We start from the raw sequence: 15,230 nt of genomic DNA, 5'->3' as shown, positions 1-15,230 counted from the left end.
GTGTGTGTGTGTGTGTGTGTGTGTGTGTGTGGGAGGGGAATCTGATGCTCAACAGTGGAAACAAGCACCGCTCCTGAAAGGAAGAGTGTTTCACTTGGAAAACAACATTCCCAGAGTTCTGCTGATATAAGTAGGATTGGGAATGTGGGGAATTCCGTTGCTGCCGCAGTGAGGAAGACGCTGAGAGCAGAGCGGTGAAGATCGTCCCTCTGAGGTCGGGTCATTGTTTTCTCTCTGGCCGCACTGTTTTTTTGGGGACGTATTTTTTTCTTCCCTCGACTGCTTTAAAACCAATTTTGAAATGACGGCAGGCCACATAATGAGCGGCTGAGTAAAACACAGCACACATCAACACTCCCTCCACCAAAATAGCACTTTGCTGATGCTCCACCACATAAACGGAGAGGCTGCTCCCGTGTGAAGGTGACAGTGCCGTCTCCTCGGCTGGTGGCTTCCCTCATGAAAGAAACTCCAGAAAATGTCTTTCAGTTAAAGGGCTGATCCACCAGGAAAAGCTGTCTTTTTTCCAGGCTTAAAACCAGTGAGGTGTGTGTGTGTGTGTGTGTGTGTGTGTGTGTGTGGTGTGTGTGTGTGTGTGTGTGTGTGTGTGTTCAGATTTACAGGAACGGAGCCACTGAACTCCAGCACCTGTGGACTCGGCCCGGCCGACGACTCCTGAGAGGAAAAAACAAAGAAGTGAATTCATCTGTCCACCCCCGGATGGCCCAGCGCCCGCAGCAGCCCACGGGCCACTTCCTGTCCCGCCCTGGTGCTTAACAGTGCAGAGCTGACTGTGGTCAGAGGGGCTGGTAGCTCGGGGCAGGAAGGCTTCACTGCTGGGGCTTTTATTCTGGGGGTTGATGCCACACGAGTGTGTGAGAAGGGAGCAGCTCCTCTGTCAGTGGCCTCCTCCTCCTCCTCTTCCTCCTCCTCCTCTACAAGATGACCTGCGGTGGGTCACAGTCCAGGGCTGCTCCCTCTCTGTGAGTCCAGCAGCAACATCAGTCACCAACAACCTCTCCAGATTATGGGATGTAATCCAGTTACCGGCTGTCAGACCAGCTTCTCGTCTGTATTCTGTCATTATTTCAGTGGAAACTCCAAGTTCAACTGTCCACATATCAGGTGAGTGGCTTCTTTTAAACACATGACTTAATTCCAGTGCAAACAAGAATAAATATCTCATTTAGAGAACAAGTCTGTTTGACTGGGAGCTTCCCAGTCCACTGGGACACTCAGTCAGCCAATAAAGGAGGCACAGACGGGTTTATTGGCTCCACGTTCCTACAGTGGCTCTCACCATCAGCACCTCTTGGAAAATAGATTCCTGAAGGGGGAAAAGATGTATTTTTGTGTCGTATTACCTTCTCGTGTCTGCTGTTGTTCAGGAGGAGGAATCAAAAGCTCTTTGACTCCAACATCCTGGCAGCAAAGTGTTACTTTTTACTGGTTTCTGGCTTCCTCTTTGACTTAGGCAGGATTTTGTGAGCAGGAAGTGTGGGAGGGTTGAACCCGGGTGTTTTATAGGGTTACATAAGCTGCATGTGTGTAGTTGAGTTAATGGACCGGTCTGGGGGCGTTGGGTGTTAAACCAGTGTGCCCAGACGGTCGTCTCAGCCCGGCCTCCCTGCTGGCGTCCGGCTGGAAAACAGGACAAAATTAGATGTTTTGGTTCTGAGCAAAAGCATCAAAACCACGACGCCAGCGCAGATTTTGAAGAATTATGTGGATGAGGCCAGTGAGATGAGAAATAAGATGCAAAACTACTGCTGCCCACCCCCTGCTGGAAGGCTGCGGTACTCTGAGATAGACCTGGAAACGTGGGGGTTGGAGCTCAACCTGCTGGGACACAAACCCGGCGAAGCGCCTGCCTGCTGAACTGGAAACTGCCCACTTATGTTGTTCAGGTCTGGGGGCAGCAAATGGAGGGTGCAGCCCTGCTCTCTGTTCCCACGGGTCAGGGAACCTGGGGTCGGCTTCCACCATCACACTGGCTGCACTTCTCATCCAGAGAAGATTAAAAAAAAAGTTGTGACCAGCAGGATAAAGATCAGGGCGGGGGGCTGTGATTGCAGCTGATTCTGATCTCCCCGGAGAGAGAGAACTTCAGGAACTTGTTCCCATAATGACAGGGAATGTGAGGGCTCAGTGTGTTAACGCCAGGCTTTAACACCACTGGATCAATCATTCAGATGAGGGGATCACTGGGATCCTGCAGGCTGATCACAGTCAGCTCTGCTGCTCCGACAGCCAGAATGTTTTTGGAGCTCCTCCGTTTCCTCCAGCAACAGCGTTAAGGAGAATCCCAACTTTTGCTCTTCTGCTTCAGGTGGAGGAGGAACCTGTCTAGAATCAAAGAACCTGTAGATCTTCTCTGGGAACCTTCTTTTACTGGAGTTCAAGTGTGTGAAATCAGCCCTGTTGTTTTTCTGTGGGAAGCTGAAGGAAAATAGAGATTTCCTGCATCCTGAAATAGATGGTCCTCCTCCTCCAGCGCTGAGGTCATAAATATAAACATCCCTATCACAGAGGCCAACTCCAGTTTGAGTGCTTACAAGGAACAACATGTCCTCTGACCTCTGACACCAGGCTGGATTCCAGAAACGATGGGTGGGGAACCGCCTGGATGAAGAATTCCCTCGTGATCCTTCTTACATCATCCAAGATTCTTCAATGTGATTGAAACTTGATGCTTTTATTGTGGCAGGATCGTCTGTTAGTGTTAAGCAGGATGGAGCCGATGAAGACTGACATGGAGCTGCTCAGTAACAGCATGGCGACCTACGCTCACATCAAAGGTAACTACGGCAACCACTCTGTACCCACACCATGATGGAGGCTAGTTATTTTATGATATATCACAGTTTTTAATGGTAATTGCAAGCTGAAATCTGTCAGTTGAACATGATTCCTTCACTGGAGCTGCTCCTCTCAGCATGAGGACATTATTCCATCTGATTCCTGCTCTCTGGAGCCACCAGAGAAAAGCTGCCTCTGTTCACTCACGTCCACGTGTTTGCTGAAGGCGTCATTGACTCGTTACTGCTGCTGCTGCTGCTCCAACAAGATAATGGCTGTTCAGTTCAGCCCAACAGTCAACAGAAACTTTCTGTCTCACCTTATTTTCCTGAATTCTTCTGCTGTGAGTCGCTGTTTGGAGACTCTTCATGTAAACCTTGTGCATTCTGGTGCAGGTTCCATATGAACTTTAGTCAGTCAGAGAGTCCATAAAACAAAAGCTAAAACAGTAGTGCCTGTGGGACCGTGATTACTTGCTGTTGTTATAGCAACGGGGTCACGCTGTTTTCTGTTGTTGCTCTGATCACACAGCCAACCCAGAGAGCTTCGCCCTTTTCTTCATGATGGGCGTCTGCTTTGGTCTGCTCATGGCGCTCTGCCTGATGGTGACCGCCATCACCTGCAGGACTCAGCGCCGCAGCAGACCCCTCCCCTCCCCCAAGAGGAAACGGCTGAAGGAGCCCTGCGCCAAAGAGAAGGATCGGAGCGTCACAGAGGATGAAGTGGACGTGCACATCCCTAAAGTGGCCACAGGACCCGTGAGCGATCGTAGCAGCCAGTCCAACGGCACTTTGAGGAGCATCGACGTGTTCACCTCGGCTGAGGAGCTGGAGAAGGCTCGTCGGCTGGAGGAGAGGGAACGAATCGTGAGGGAGATCTGGAGGAACGGGCAGCCAGACATCCTGGTGACGGGGACAGGGACCCTTGGACGAGTGCATTACCACTAACGGACTCCGACTGAGCCACCCTGCTGACTGCAAACCGCCCAAAAACCTGAAATGACTGATTTAAATATGGCCACCCAGAGTGCTGATGTGAAAGGACGTATGGAGTCACAGCAGCATTGTTGTCCAAGTGGAAGGGTGGTGAGGCTCCCTGCACCATATCATATCAGAATTGTTACTCTGGACTTTAACGAGGACGGATCACGCCCTGGTGGTAGGTTATGGCTCATGAATTAGCTCACATGTGTAAAAATGGAACTATCAGCTAACCTGCTTCACTCACGCGCCTAAATCATTTACGAATGTTTCTTATTCCAACACATTTTCTTTCTAATCTTAGAAGTTGAATTTAGAGCTGACGGTGATGTACGCCTGAGCACCGCAGATCTGTGTAATGATGATAAAATCTGTGTTCAGTCAATAACCTACACTGATTGCAGCTTTAGCAGCTCTCCTGAAGGCAGGTCTGTTTGTGTCCATGAAAGAGCCATTGACCTCAGCCGTACTGTAGATCACCAATGCTCAGTGGATCCCTTGAGATCCTCCACATTCCCTTGGCAGGATTTTCCTCCTCCATCCATGAAAAGGCTGATTATTTTACTACTGAAGCACATGTGTAGAAGCTGACCTGGAGGATTGTAGAAAGACGCCTCCCAGAGCCTCCTGACCCACAACCAAGGGGCCAATGTCAGTAATAATCAGTTAAATGTTAGATTAAGGCTGCAAAACCTTCATTTTAGAGCCCAAACTGATGGAGGAAAAGTAACTTGAAACTATATTGTTGCAATTAAGGTGTTTCAGTCCATTTCAGCGACAGGTTAAAGTCATCTAAAAACTGTTTTCATGAATTCTCTTTCAGCCGGTCTGAGATCTTCGTTATTAAAGAGGACTAAAGTGTTCTTTCCTTTTATAGTCTAAATTAAAAGATTCATGTTTTACAATCATGTGGTCACATTCATGGTGTTTGCAGGTTGAATGCAGAGCAAAAGATCAGCAGCACATTAGTCGATACTGGGTTTTTATTAAGAACAGAGATAATTTTACAGACTGTGGAGACTATATGAGACACAAAACACTGAAGTAAATCACCAAACATTCAACAAGTGTCCTGCCCAACATTAGAAACAGTCTGCTCATCAAACAGAGAACCACCCTAATCCAAAGAAAAGAAACAGTAAAAAAACCCTAAAACATTTGGACAAGATAAAAAAGGTTTGCAAGCTTCCTCACAAGCAAAAGAATCTTCAGTCCTACAGTCGTGTTCATCACATGCACTATTTACAGTCAAGAGTTGGACAAAGCAGAACAAACAGTCAGACCTACAGTTAATTTGTCTAAATGAGCCTTTCAAACTGGTTTGAAGATTTTACTTCACTTTTTCTCTCAGTCTGAAATGACAGATTACAGCATGTTACCTTTTTAATCTCCAATGCTATAATATTGGAATATTAATATTAGAATTCTCACAATTTTTAATTAAAAATCTAAACAAAAAGCCCACTAAAGATCAGCATGATGGAGGAAAAGGTGTATAAATGTAATAAATGCACTAAAGGCCAGCAAAGGTGAACATATTCAAAAAAAACAGACATAGCTGAAGCTGGAAACAGAAATCAATAAGTGGTTGAGCTCCTTTTTATGAATCAACTTGATGGACTTAATAGACCTTAAACATTTATGGCTGCTCAAAACCAATGGCCCCTCCCACAAAACAGGCCCCTCCCATATTTCAGAACCCTCCCATAGGATAAGTCCCTCCTACAGGATGGTCCCTCCCATAACACAGCCCTCCCACAGAACAGGCCCCTCCCATAACATGACCCCACCCAGATTTCAGAACCCTCCCATAACATAGCCACTCCCACAGGACAGGCCCCTCCCACAGGACAGGCCAACGGTAGGATTTATGTCTAAGGCACAAATCAAAGAATAAGTTTGTATTTTCTGAATGTGTTTTCATCTTTGTGGCCTTGCTCATTTAATATAAACTGATCGAGTTGATCAGCTGCAAAACAAAACTGTCACACAGAGAAGGACTGAAATTAAACCTCACATAAAAAGTAAACGTTTGCGCTTCATCTTTCAGCCGTTGGATGGATTCAGCTGTGAGAAGGCTCAATCAAAGAACCACTGAATAATGGTGGGGGGGACAGAAAAACCCACCACCAGGACTACAACCGTTCAGGTGAGCGTGGATGGTTCTACTTGAGGGTGGAGGCGTCGTCTGCATTCTTGGCTTCTTTGCGGTCTACGTCGAGGTTCTCATCTCCCAGTCCCCCGTCGTCTCCCCCCTGGAACATGTCATGGGTCCACTTTGGGCTGCTGCCTCCCTTCCGGTAGACAAAGCGCCCTCTGCGGGCTGGGAAGGAACCGCGACCTCTCCCACGGTTGTCTACCCAGGTTTTCTCCCCATCTCGATCATCGTGCTGGAAGAAAACCCCCAAATGCTGAATGACTCATCATCTGGGATCAACCGATAATCAGTACCGTATTTTCTGGACTATATGTCGCTCCGGAGTTTAAGTCGCACTAGCCAAAAAATGCATAACAAAGAAGAAAAATAGATATATAAGTCGCACTGGACTATAAGTCGCATTTTGGGGGAAAATTTATTTGATAAAATCCGAGACCAAGAATATACATTTCATCTTGAAAGGCAATTAGCAATCCATTAGCATGGATTAGCAATAGGGTAACGGTATGCTAACGTAACAAATTCAGCTACATGACCCACAACAAACTGAGTATGTGTCTGCTTTGTTAACGTAACATATTAACAGTTATTTAGATAACTATAGCATAAAGAACATCCGAGCAAGTTTACCAAACAATCAAGTCTAACTAGACGAAGCACCGCTTCTTCTTCTGCGTCGCTAAAGAAACTCGTTCCTCAGGTGCACTGGCCTAGAGCGCCCTCTTGTGGTTGTCAGTGTAAAAATAACGAACATGTGAAATTCTGTAATAATGTATTTATTTAAGTTGCTCCAGAGTACAAGTCGCACCCCCTGACAAACTATGAAAAGAAGTGCGACTTATAGTCCGGAAAATACGGTAATTAGGTTTCACGATATTCACAGGAGTCACTGGTGCAACTAGAAATGTTCACAGCAATGTTCTCACGTGTTCCAATGATTTCGTGTTCATTAAAACATTTCTGTAATTTGATCCAAATTTTTCACACTAGTGGACAAAAAAAAAGAGATATGACAAAAAAATGAAACTTAATGCAGATATTGAAGCAACGTCATATGATTGTAAAAAGAATAAACAAACCTGGGCTGTGAAGTCAGAGCCTCACACAATAGAAATGAAATCTACTCCGATTCTGGCTCAGCTCAACCAGATGAGCAGATAATGATGAACAGTAAATCTACTGACTCACCAGGTAATACTTCCTGCTCTTGGGGGTGTATTCAGGGTCCCACTCTTCCTCTGGGGGGCGCACTACTGGGTTCATATTGGCAGGGTTTCCATTACTGTTGTTTCCTGGATAATTTCCTCTGTTCCAGCCTCTCCCTCTCACTCTGGGGAACTGACATAAAAACAGGCTGATGTCACAAAACAATAATCAGAAGCAAAACTTGACCAAGGAAGGATCAGAGAAACAAAAGTGATCTGATGGAAAGCAGGTCTCCCTGAGGCTCTGGTCGTGTTGCTATGCCACCATAACAAAATGAGGTAGTGGGACAATATTACCAACGGCCTCGTTATTTTTGTCGTGAGAATGAAGGAGTAGAGCGCTGCTGTGACGCCATCAGGACACTTACAAATCCGCGGCCTCTTCCTCGCTCGGGGTTATGGCCCTCGTAATCTCGGGGGCCTCGGTCTGCAAGGCCACCGAAATCCTGGGGAGGATAACGAGTGAATGTGTAGGGCTCCTCCGAGTGATCCATCCCCTCTCCCATGAACTCTTTGCCTTTGAAATGAGGAGGATAGGGGGATGGGGAGGAAGAGGAGGAAGAGGAGGAAGAGGAGGATGGAGAACGATCCCGCTTCCTTTTAGCCTTCCTGTAAACACACACAATGGTTGCATTTCAAAGCCAGCAACACCGACAGCCCCATGTGTTCATCATAAACACTAACAGAAGCACCTGAGCAGTGTGTGAAGGTTAATAAAATATTAGGTAAATAAATGACAGGTGTAGACAGAATGTTGAGGTGCAGCCGTGGGGTCCAGGATGGACACCTCAGGACCAGATCGCTGCTTTAAATCTCACTACAGTGGTTGACAGATGAGTGTGAGGCTGCTGGGATGAAACCTGAGACCAGTTCAGGGGCCTCTGGGTCTCGTTCACAAGATCTGCTCCTGCAACCCGACTCCAGATAAGCAGCAGCAGAGGTAGGGACGAAGTGTTATATTATTCACCAACTCTACGTGCACATAAACAATCACACATCGCTAGTGTCTCCATCCGTTACTGCTATACATCAACAGGGACGAAGGCCAAAGCTGGCGATCCACCAGACGCCTATGGAGCCATCAATGCTAACTGGGGTCTATTAACAGAGATGCTAATAAAGGAGACGTACTTGGACTTCTTGTGGCGTTTCCCAGATTTCTCGGAGGACCTGTCTCTACTGGGCCCTCTGGAGCCTTCGGGACTCCGCTTATCCTCACGCTCTCTGCCAGCAAACCTCTTACGCCTTTCAATATCCAAGCGAAGGTCCATTACGTCTCCTTTGAACCTGTTAGTGGGGTCCTGCACAGATAATGTCCTCGTTAGTGCAAATCACCGACGGGGAAAGAAAAGAGCAAATCCTCGATATCTGACTGGCGACAGAAGAAAGTATCAAAGTGTACTGACAAATGTAGCTGCCAGACAAACATGAACACAACATGTAGCATTTGTTCTGCTTGTTTCATTCAAACGCTATCGTCAGTGGCTGATAAAACATTAAAATGCGACTTGACTGTAAACATTGATGTCACCAGCTGCATGCAGGAGTCCTAGTTAAGACATTTTTGTGGTTTGACTTTATTTTTCTTCAAATACTTACAATGGAAAGGCAATGATAAGCATCCCTTGACAGGCTTGGACTCTGGATCTTAATTCACTTCCTTTTAGCCTTTGCTTGGATTCGTACAATAACCAATAACCATATCACATAGGCTGGGGAAGCTTGCTTGGCACTTACAATACACAATTGGGCTGATTTGACTTAGAAATATGCATCCTTTAAAAGAAAAGCACAGGGCTGAATACTGCTGCTTTGGAAGGTCTCAAAGTTTCCTTGTTGCAAACATGGGAAATTTCAAAAGGGCTGGTCACCTTGTAGCCGGCCTCCTCCACATCATCAAAGAGGTGAGTGTGCCTCTTAAAGGCACTGGGGGAAACATCGATTCTCCTGAGGGAACAACAACCTCAGTCAGTCAGCAAGCCGATCAGAGCAAATCCTCTCAGACCCAGGATTGAATATTTGGAGTACCTGTGAATTTCTGGGCTCTTTCGTGGCTTCCTAATTTCTGCTTCTGCAGCTTTTCTTTGGTACATGGCAAATCGCTCACTTAAAGTCATTTCTGAGGACTGGAAATGTTGAGCTACAAAATAACAAAAAGCAGCTGAAGAGCCAAACTCAGGTGATGAGAATGCTGGAGTAAATCAGAGCTTTACCTTTGATGTAATGCAGAACCGAGACTATGTGCTGAGCAAAGAGCTCGGAGGGGCTGCGGCGGAGCTGCGCTGCCTGAACCAGCTGGAAAATGGATCGGATCTCTGGATCTTTACTGGAGAGCAAATCACGGGACAAGGATGAACTGGAACAACAAGAAGACATTTACAGCCATTAGATTATCCACTCGACACCAAGGACTGTATTTGTAGGTTTAATATGATACTGCTGAGCCAACTACAGTATGTTGGAACACATATGGATATATCCATCCATTTGTATATAGAATTAATGCTGAAAGGCACCAGAACACCTTCCGAGCACTGCCAAGATACCTCGAGCAAGGTACCGAACACACAAAAGCTCAAATGTGGCCCTGCGATGAGCCAGCGATTAACTGAGGGGTGTAACCTCCCCTGGGGGCAAACTGCTTTCCTAGCTTCTCTGTTGTTTGGTCACCTTATCTGCTAGTTCTGTTTTACTTCCTCGTAATTTAGTGCAATAAATATGAGTTGAAACCTAATGAAAGTCCACATGTGCAGTCCAGCCTAGCCGTCAGCATCCATGTGCACGTTTACATTGTGTGGCCTGATCTTTAAAGACACGTCAGCATGTGTGTATGATGATCTAGGTTGGGTCTACCTGGGCATATCCTCTAGAGAAGTGATTTTCAGTTCAAACTCCTCCCGTGTTGACGACAGGTGATGTATAGGAGACTGCTGATGAGCTGCTGCTGCTGCTGCTGCTGCAGGGAACAGCGGGCGCTCCTTCTCCCTGGGGGCATGCGGAGGAGACGGACTCCTTCTGGATTTCTCCTTGTCTTTCTTCTCTTTCTTTTTGGACTTCTCTTCTTTCTTGCCATGCTTGCGGCTTCGGTAGAGCTCCTCCTCCATGTGCTCTACAGAATCGTCCTCTTCAATATCTCGCCGGATTTTCTCTTTAAAAGCCGGGTAGGTCGTAGAGTATTTTGACTCGTCGCCCCACTTCCCAAAAATGTCCCGACAACTGAGGGTGGCTTTAGGAACGCCATCCTCATCCAGGTTGTGGTCTTTCAGGCCGTGGGACTTGAGGAACTCCTCTTCTCCAGCTTCGAAGAAAGGCAGAACCTTGTCTTCTTTGAAATCACTGAATGAAGTGTTGAAAGATTCTCCAGATTTGCTTCCCTTCTCTTTTTCTTTCTCTGTAGTGTTCTGCTCCTTGTTGCCGTCCTTCTCACCAGCCTTTTTGCTTTTGTTCTCAACCAAGAACCTAAAACAAAGAAAGGGTGTGAGCTTTAGCCTCTGAGAGCTCCACCGTACGACCAGTGAGGTGAAAAGCGCGACTAAATAAGCTTAGAAACAAAACACACAAAATGGGACATCAGGCATGGGTGAGACAAATTAGCTACATGTTCGATGGCATAAAAAATGGAACACTTTCTCTGTGCCATCAGGGGGAGATAAATGTTGTCTGACTGACATTACTTATATTACTAATATGAAAATCTCAGCTGACTAACACAAGGCCGACCAGGTGATCTGGTGCTAACATGAAATCAAAGTAAAGCTGTTCTGATGTCGGTTTGACAGGAAACGTCTAATTATTTTTTACATCCAGTGTGGATTAAGGTCCCCCACCACTAATGCAACCATAGTAACAACAGTGCAATGAAAATACTTACGTAGCCACCGACCGATTATCCTGTTAGCTCACAGTAAAGGACAACAGCCGGCTACATTTTTAGTTCACTTAAAATCAGGACTCTTATTATGTTCTCCCTTCTAAAATGTGTTCTTCCATGGATCTTTGAAAAAGGCTACATGTTTGAAAGAAAAATATGTTCATTGTCTGTTAAAACTATGAATCCAAGTACAAAAAATGTAGTTACAGGTAAAAACGTGAGAAAGTAGCAGACGTACTTTTTGAAGGCAGCAGAGATCACATTCTTATCGCCGTCTTTGGGATCATCCTTCGAGAAGAAGCCAAAGCCACCGAAGGCTGCCGCTTCTCCCGACTTTGTAGGGCTCTTATCTGGAGAAGACACATGGCCAACGGTTTTCCACAGGGTGCCACCACTTGAAGAACCTTTCCCATCGGGATCATTGGTAGCTTCTTTCTTATCGTCTGGGCTTGGCTGTTTAGGACTGGTGTCATAGTCAATCCATTTACCTCCAGATGCCTTTTCGATGACGCTGCCCTCTGCTGCCTGACCCGACCTCTCAGACTGACTGCTGGCTGCTTTTGCATCCTTGGAGTCGGGCTTGCTTTTGCTGCGGTGACGTGGAGATGATGACCGGGAATGTGAGGAATAACTGGATCGCCTAGAGTGTCGAGATTTGCCAGAAGATGAGCGGTCGGAGAAGCGAGACCGGCTCCGGCTGCCTGAGCGCTTCTTAGGCGTGCGGGAACGCCCCCTCCTGGGACTGTGTGAACGGTGGTCCTGGCGATCGTGCCACCCTCCACCACCGCCACCACCACCACCGCCGCCTCCTTGCCAATTACCCTTGTAACCATAGCCGCCACCTCCACCTCTGTTCTGGTAATGACCACGTGCGTAATAGCCTCGGTTTCTTCCCCGGTAATGATAGGGCCTCCGGTACCCTCGGTTGTGGCCTCTGAACCCACCTCTGTTGTCCCTGGATGGGTAGTTTCTATGGGGTGGAGAGTGAGAACGAGAATGGGACCGAGTTCTAGATCTGGAGGAAGAAAACAAAGAAAACAAAACTTACACCCGTTGTAAAACAAAGAGGTGTTGCTCGGTGGTTTAATTTAGCGAGTCCCACAAGTTAACCTGCACTGATGTGAAATAGTCAGAAAAACCAAAATCAAAACAGAAGGATGATTGACTCAGTCATGGTTCTGTAAACAGGCAAAACTGAACTCACCAGTCAGAGATCAAAGATTAACCCAAAGATTAACTACTCCACCTAAACTGAAACAAGCCCTCCATTAAGGGTTTAGTACCTTTTTCTTCTATCCTTTCAAACACATAAATGTCAAACTTCATTGCAAAGAAGCTTGTGTGAAAACTACAGTTTTCCCAGTTAATTTCATTCCTGTGGGGCACCAGAGAGATCAGGAGAGAGTAGACAGCAAAAATGGAAGAAACGGCTGTCCACGAGCTGTGGGTCAGAGTCCTTCAGCACACTAACCGTAACCCAAGCATCACCTCCTGCAACACAAACAGCTAAAGCCCACAATATGGCTGAAAGAGCAGAGTAGCAGAGCTACATCTCAACAAGTTTCCTGTAATAAAGATGGTTCTCTATTAGAAAGAAAGCTTCCTACCTCCCTGCAACAACTCTACATTTATTAAACAGCCAATTATTCTATATTATCAGCTATTCCATCAATCAGAGTCCAGATTGAGTCTGTGGCAAAAAAATATGGACAGGCTTTAAATGGCAACTATGGCCCTAAATCTATACTGTAAATCCAACTGTATCCCCACATGTGTTCAAGGTGTGTACAGCAAAGATGTGGCCTCACCGATAATGACGTTTCCTGGATCTGGAACGGGAGCGGCTCCTGGAGTGAGATCTGGAGTAAGATCTGGACCTGGATTTGGACCTGGAGCGTGAGCGAACTGGAGAATTCAAAGCCTTGGACATTTTTCTACTTAAGCAGGATCGTGTTATTTCCCCTTGAGAAAAAAGAACAGAAAACAGACTTAAGTTTACCGATGATGAAAAATTCTGGTTGCAGCTACATTCAAAACCAAGGTTGTTCAACAACTAATGCTTTGGTACCGTTGTTTAAATAGTAATAGAAGCTGCAGCAACGCTGGCAGCCTGTTGCAGTTAAAATGTCTGGTTATAATCATTATAAAAAGCCTTAAAGGACATCTTCAAGTGCTGTTTAAGTCATTGCCAAAGCATCGGATCAGAACTGGGTGTTGGCAGATCCTGGGTAGCTTTAGTTAACAACAGCTCTAAATGACAGCGGCCTTAACAGCTTTTAATTCAAAGCTAATTCAAAAGCATAATCGTTTTGTTACTTTCTCTGATGTCTGCGCCACCCTGGAAAGTCCCTGATACAGATGCCAATCCAGAACATCACCTCCATGCAGCCACCTGCTTCTCATGCTGTGATCAACACCCCAGCGAAATATTCATTACTGAGTAATTGGGCTAACAAAGAAACCACATAAATGAAGACAGGAAATGCAGAACCGGTTGGACGTTTCTCCCAGTGGAGCCGTCCAAACAGACGGTGAGGAACTGGTTCAGGGCACCAAACCACTACAACCGACTCTTTTTAACCGGAAGATCCACAAAATTGGCCCCACGGCCGTGACTGAAGGGCGGCTACGTGCCAACCTGCAGCTGCTGGTCGTCCCCATTCACGCCGAACAACCTCAGACAAAATCAGCAGCCCATAATAACGTGGTGAGGGGCAGATAAGCGACAGAACAAAAAAATAAATGGCCATATTCCACAACAGCAATCAAAGGTTTCCATCAGTAGGGTTTGATTAATTTAGCAACGTTTACCTGTGCTGCTACCTTTGATCCTGAAGCACATAAATGATCCTTCTAAGGATCCGAAACACCGTTAATGCCGCTTGATTTGTTCCGTTACAGCTGGGCTCAACATCACCCACATCGGGGTTTATTCCCCGTCTGTGAGCTGGACTTCCTGAACGGTTCCGGTTCTACAAAAACAGACTGCTACGGAGCGGCCCACTTCCGCCATTTCTTTGACCGTGTTTACTGATGCAACACAAACACGTAGAGCTGAAACCTGGAGGCCTAACCCGAGTGTTTACTGTACTCTAAAACCAGCTCTTGCAGCGATAAGATTATTGCACATTTAAATTTCTGTTACATATTAGCGACGCATCGGCTTGATGCCAGTTTATCCAATTACGTCATGTGCAAAAAATAAAAAATAAAACCTGTAGTTATTAAAATGGAGGATCTTACGAGAAACATTTTTGTAACGTATGTGGGTTATTTCAGTTTAACCTGAAGACAGAACACGTAACACTGTCGTAAAAGTCCCAAAATAAAACGAGCCAAGCTAACGGCTGCGTCCAAAGCTGCTTAAGGTTAGCATGGCTAACGATTACTATTAGTCGGTTCCGAACGAGGGAAACGTTCCACTTACCTTTTCCCTCCTGTTTATACTGCTGATCGAGCTTTTTCCTTTATATTTCACCGATTAGAGCAAGCCAAGAACTAAGATGCTATCTCGACGGGTTGTTTCTTCCTGGTTTCGGTCGACGGGCTCACGATGTTAGCAACGTCGAGCATGCAGTTAGCGCCATCACAGATACCGAAAAAAATAGCTAGATCAAGGGCACAGGGTGCCTTCAGCTGCGTTTGCCGAGTACTGCCCTATGAAATACATCCAAATGTAGGTGAATATAGAGTACGCAACGGTAGAAGGCTGGTTTTTCACGCGTTGGATCTAACCCGAAGCACACGGCCGTTAGAGAAAGTTAGCCTCCATACCTTGATGCGAAACCACGCGATACTTCGTGGGTGGGAGCGAGAGGTTGGGTGGAATTACACCGCGCGCGTCGCTGTGATCATCTGAGAGGAACTTCCTGGAATCTCTGGGGAAAGAATGCAACATTCCAGCTTTAGTTCTATCGTCAACGCCAGCGTCATGGTTCTTCGCAGGAACCTGTCGCCGAACTGATGTTCCAGTTGAAAGTACTTACTGTTACAAGCACGCCATCTTCCACACATCTCTGGGGCAACCGTCGGCTGTTATGTCGGCTCTTTAGGTGAAGACGTCACTTCCGCTGAATCAAGTCTCGTTTGAAGTGGGCTCATTGGGAACTATCACATCCATCTTATGTTTCGCTGTGATCAAGCAACCATCCTTTTGTTGATGAGACCTCGAAGCAGCAGCTGTTTACAGCCTGGGGCAACCAGGCGCACAACAGTTG

The 15,230-nt window shown here is 46.3% G+C and overlaps 2 protein-coding genes across 9 annotated transcripts; one reads left to right on the top strand and one right to left on the bottom strand.

The window, feature by feature from the left end:
* The first annotated feature begins 598 nt into the window (after window positions 1–598).
* eva1bb (eva-1 homolog Bb (C. elegans)) lies at window positions 599–4,684 on the top strand. Its single transcript, XM_057020906.1, has 3 exons — window positions 599–1,125; window positions 2,708–2,798; window positions 3,331–4,684. Exons 2-3 carry the CDS (start codon window positions 2,732–2,734, stop codon window positions 3,744–3,746), a joined length of 483 nt encoding a protein of 160 aa, XP_056876886.1. The 5' UTR covers window positions 599–1,125; window positions 2,708–2,731; the 3' UTR covers window positions 3,747–4,684.
* A 60-nt stretch (window positions 4,685–4,744) lies between these two features.
* On the bottom strand, window positions 4,745–15,115 carry thrap3b (thyroid hormone receptor associated protein 3b). 8 transcript variants are annotated; one of them, XM_057020884.1, is made up of 13 exons: window positions 15,000–15,115; window positions 14,788–14,891; window positions 12,822–12,975; window positions 11,252–12,028; window positions 9,996–10,601; window positions 9,356–9,498; window positions 9,171–9,282; window positions 9,014–9,089; window positions 8,274–8,443; window positions 7,511–7,751; window positions 7,126–7,275; window positions 6,864–6,923; window positions 4,745–6,169 (listed from the first exon to the last, which is right to left on the bottom strand). In XM_057020884.1, the coding sequence occupies exons 3-13, from the start codon at window positions 12,941–12,943 to the stop codon at window positions 5,945–5,947; spliced, it is 2,682 nt and encodes an 893-aa protein (XP_056876864.1). In that variant the 5' UTR covers window positions 12,944–12,975; window positions 14,788–14,891; window positions 15,000–15,115; the 3' UTR covers window positions 4,745–5,944. The 8 variants fall into 8 exon arrangements, with proteins under 8 accessions (XP_056876864.1, XP_056876866.1, XP_056876865.1 ...); XM_057020886.1 differs by lacking the exons at window positions 14,788–14,891; window positions 15,000–15,115 and adding an exon at window positions 13,825–14,271 and having other exon boundaries at window positions 11,252–11,363; window positions 11,502–12,028; XM_057020885.1 differs by lacking the exons at window positions 14,788–14,891; window positions 15,000–15,115 and adding an exon at window positions 14,441–14,777 and having other exon boundaries at window positions 11,252–11,983.
* Between the last annotated feature and the right edge of the window lie 115 nt (window positions 15,116–15,230).

The sequence above is a fragment of the Takifugu flavidus genome, chromosome 21, assembly GCF_003711565.1.
Source record: "Takifugu flavidus isolate HTHZ2018 chromosome 21, ASM371156v2, whole genome shotgun sequence".
NCBI classification, from domain to species: Eukaryota; Metazoa; Chordata; class Actinopteri; order Tetraodontiformes; family Tetraodontidae; genus Takifugu; species Takifugu flavidus.
The sequence above is the reverse complement of the archived record's forward strand: the minus strand, read 5'-3'. Positions and strand labels throughout refer to the sequence as shown.